At 31.4% G+C, this 2,649-nt stretch overlaps 1 protein-coding gene across 1 annotated transcript in view; it reads left to right on the forward strand.

Annotated features, from left to right (window-relative positions):
* LOC106868991 (uncharacterized) overlaps positions 1–2,599 on the forward strand; it is a 21,251-nt gene extending 18,652 nt beyond the window's left edge. The window contains exon 5 of the mRNA XM_014914476.2: positions 1,850–2,599. Coding sequence (XP_014769962.2) covers positions 1,850–2,094 — 245 coding nt within the window. The 3' untranslated portion in view covers positions 2,095–2,599. The remainder of the gene's footprint in view (positions 1–1,849) is intronic.
* Positions 2,600–2,649: the final 50 nt, after the last annotated feature.

Here is a 2,649-nt window from a genome sequence, read left to right on the forward strand (position 1 = left end):
ATGTGTATGTATGTATGTATTCCATAGAACTCAACAAATTTGTTAAAAATGAAGAAGAGAAGATGTTAAAATTTGAAAGAATCTTAGTGCATGCATATGATCATTTCAAACAGCATTATTAACATGTAAATTCATGGTAGAATAATTAAATTAATTTGATTAAATTAAATTAATTACATATCACTGTTCACCTCAGTGCAAGAATTATAAACAAAAAATTATTATTATTACAGAAGACTTGATGAAAGGAATAGCAGAGAACAAATTCAGATGTACATATTTATCCTTATGAAAATTGAGAATGTGAGTCTAGTTGTGTATAAACTAAAACTGAGGCAGTTAACGGTTATTTGAAAAGGTTTTAAGAGATGTTCCCTCTATAGAAGTAGATAAGTAATTCTAAATCCAAGTAAGTCATTTATTAGAGGAAATTTTATAGAGATGTCCAATGGAAAGGTATAGTCACGTCTGAATTAGGATATGACTTGACAGTTATAAGTAATATTAGGTATGGTGTACATGAAAAAAATTTTTTTTTTGTGTAGGAATGAAATTAAACTAGTGAATGTAGTATATAGGAGGCTGCTAGAATGCAATGAGAATAAGTGTTAGGTAAAGAAATGCTTGAAGAGCGACATATAATGGAGTTGTGTTAGTGTAGGAACATATATTCGTTTGTGTGTATTATATATAAGGTAAGAAAATAAAAAATAGGAAGTTAGTTGTTAATAGTACAGAATTAAGATAGTAAATACTTGCTGTGGCTATAAATATTAAAAAAACATTAAGAGGTATAATAGATGTTGTAAAACTTAAAATTAACAATGTAGGGGAGATAATATAGCTAGGAAAATGATAGTAAACATTTTAAAATTATAATTATTGATATTTAGCAGGTTGTCTATGTTTATGTATAAATAAAAATGTGAGTTGATAAGCTAGCTTGGCATAAAGTGAGAGGGAAGAATATAGTAATATTATGTAAGTAATGAGTGTTTAAGTAATAGAAGGTTATTGTGCATTGTGAATATAAGAAAAAAATTTTATTTATGGAGTAGTGGGTGCACATAAGTATATTGAATATACAAAATAGTTCATATATAATGTAATATATATATAAAAAAAAATCTTATAAGGGAAAAGAATTAAAAAAATTTTAAAGGCGTAGGAGTGGCTGTGTAGTAAGTAGCTTGCTTACCAACCACATGGTTCCAGGTTCAGTCCCACTGCGTGGCACCTTGGACAAGTGTCTTCTACTATAGCCTCAGGTCGACCAAAGCCTTGTGAGTGGATTTGGTAGACTGAAACTGAAAGAAGCCCGTCGTATATATATATATATATATATATATATATATATATATATATATATATATATATATATATATATGTATATGTATGTGTGTGTCCCTAACATCACTTGACAACCGATGCTGGTGTGTTTATGTCCCCGTAACCTAGCGGTTCGGCAAAAGAGACCGATAGAATAAGTACTAGGCATCCAAAGAATAAGTCCTGGGGTCGATTTGCTTGACTAAAGGTGGTGCTCCAGCACCAAGTAAAAGAGTAAAATATCTCTATATATTAACCCTTTCTATGGAATTCAATTATTAATCCTCAAATACTCTGCACATCACTTTATCTTACACTATATTGATATATATTTGTTATTTAACCATCTCCTCTGGGACTATAGCAGAAGATACTTTCCCAAGGTGCTGTACTGTGCAATGGGACTGAAACCCAAACCACAAGGCTGCAAATCAAGCTTCTTAATTACATTCTGATGATATTCATAAGTAAATGAAAGAAGAAATCTTTATGCTAATTTCTCTTTTTTTTTCTTTTTCAGCTAGCAGAAAGATGAAGTTCCAGAAATTTCCTTGGAAGAATGCTCCCAAGAAATTTCTTCCTTCTCCAATTGGAGTTTCCAGTCTCCAGGGCTGTGCAAGCATTTGCTTTGAGAATCAAAACTGCAGCAGTTTTGTTAAAGAGAAAAACGAATGTCACTTATTCACAGATCTTAAGGGTGTCGGTCAGCCGAATAACTATTCATTTACATATGGTTATAGACTAACAGAGTACAATGGAAATTAGTAATTTGTAATTTGAATGTTGCTTTAATGAAAATGATTAAAATATATTGAAAGTTTGTTTTTAACAGTGGAATTTGAAGCAGATAAAGCTATATAACTTGTAGATAAAGTTAGAAATAATTCTCCATGTAGATAGAAAAAGTTTTAAAATGCCTTCAACATTTTCTTTCCAAATAGGTTTTTCTCATTCTATTATTTATAGTTTTATCTAAAGTGGTGAACTGGTGGAATTGGTAGTGGTTCAGCCAAAATGCTCGGCTCTATTTCTTCCCAGCTCTTTACGTTCTGGGTTCAAGTTCTACTGAGGTCGACTTTGCCTTTCGTCCTATTGGGGTTGGTAAAATAAGTACCAGACAAGCACTGGAGTTGATGGAATCGATGACTAGCCTGCTCCTTCCTTAGTGGCATTTCTTCTGGATTTTTGGTTCCAGGATTGATAAGATAAGTACCAGTTGAGAACTAGGGTTGATGTAATTGACAACTAGCCCCCTCCTTCAAAATTTCAGGTCTTTTGCTTATACTAGTAAGAATTTTATATATATATATATATATATAT

Source organism: Octopus bimaculoides, chromosome 27, assembly GCF_001194135.2.
Source record: "Octopus bimaculoides isolate UCB-OBI-ISO-001 chromosome 27, ASM119413v2, whole genome shotgun sequence".
NCBI classification, from domain to species: Eukaryota; Metazoa; Mollusca; class Cephalopoda; order Octopoda; family Octopodidae; genus Octopus; species Octopus bimaculoides.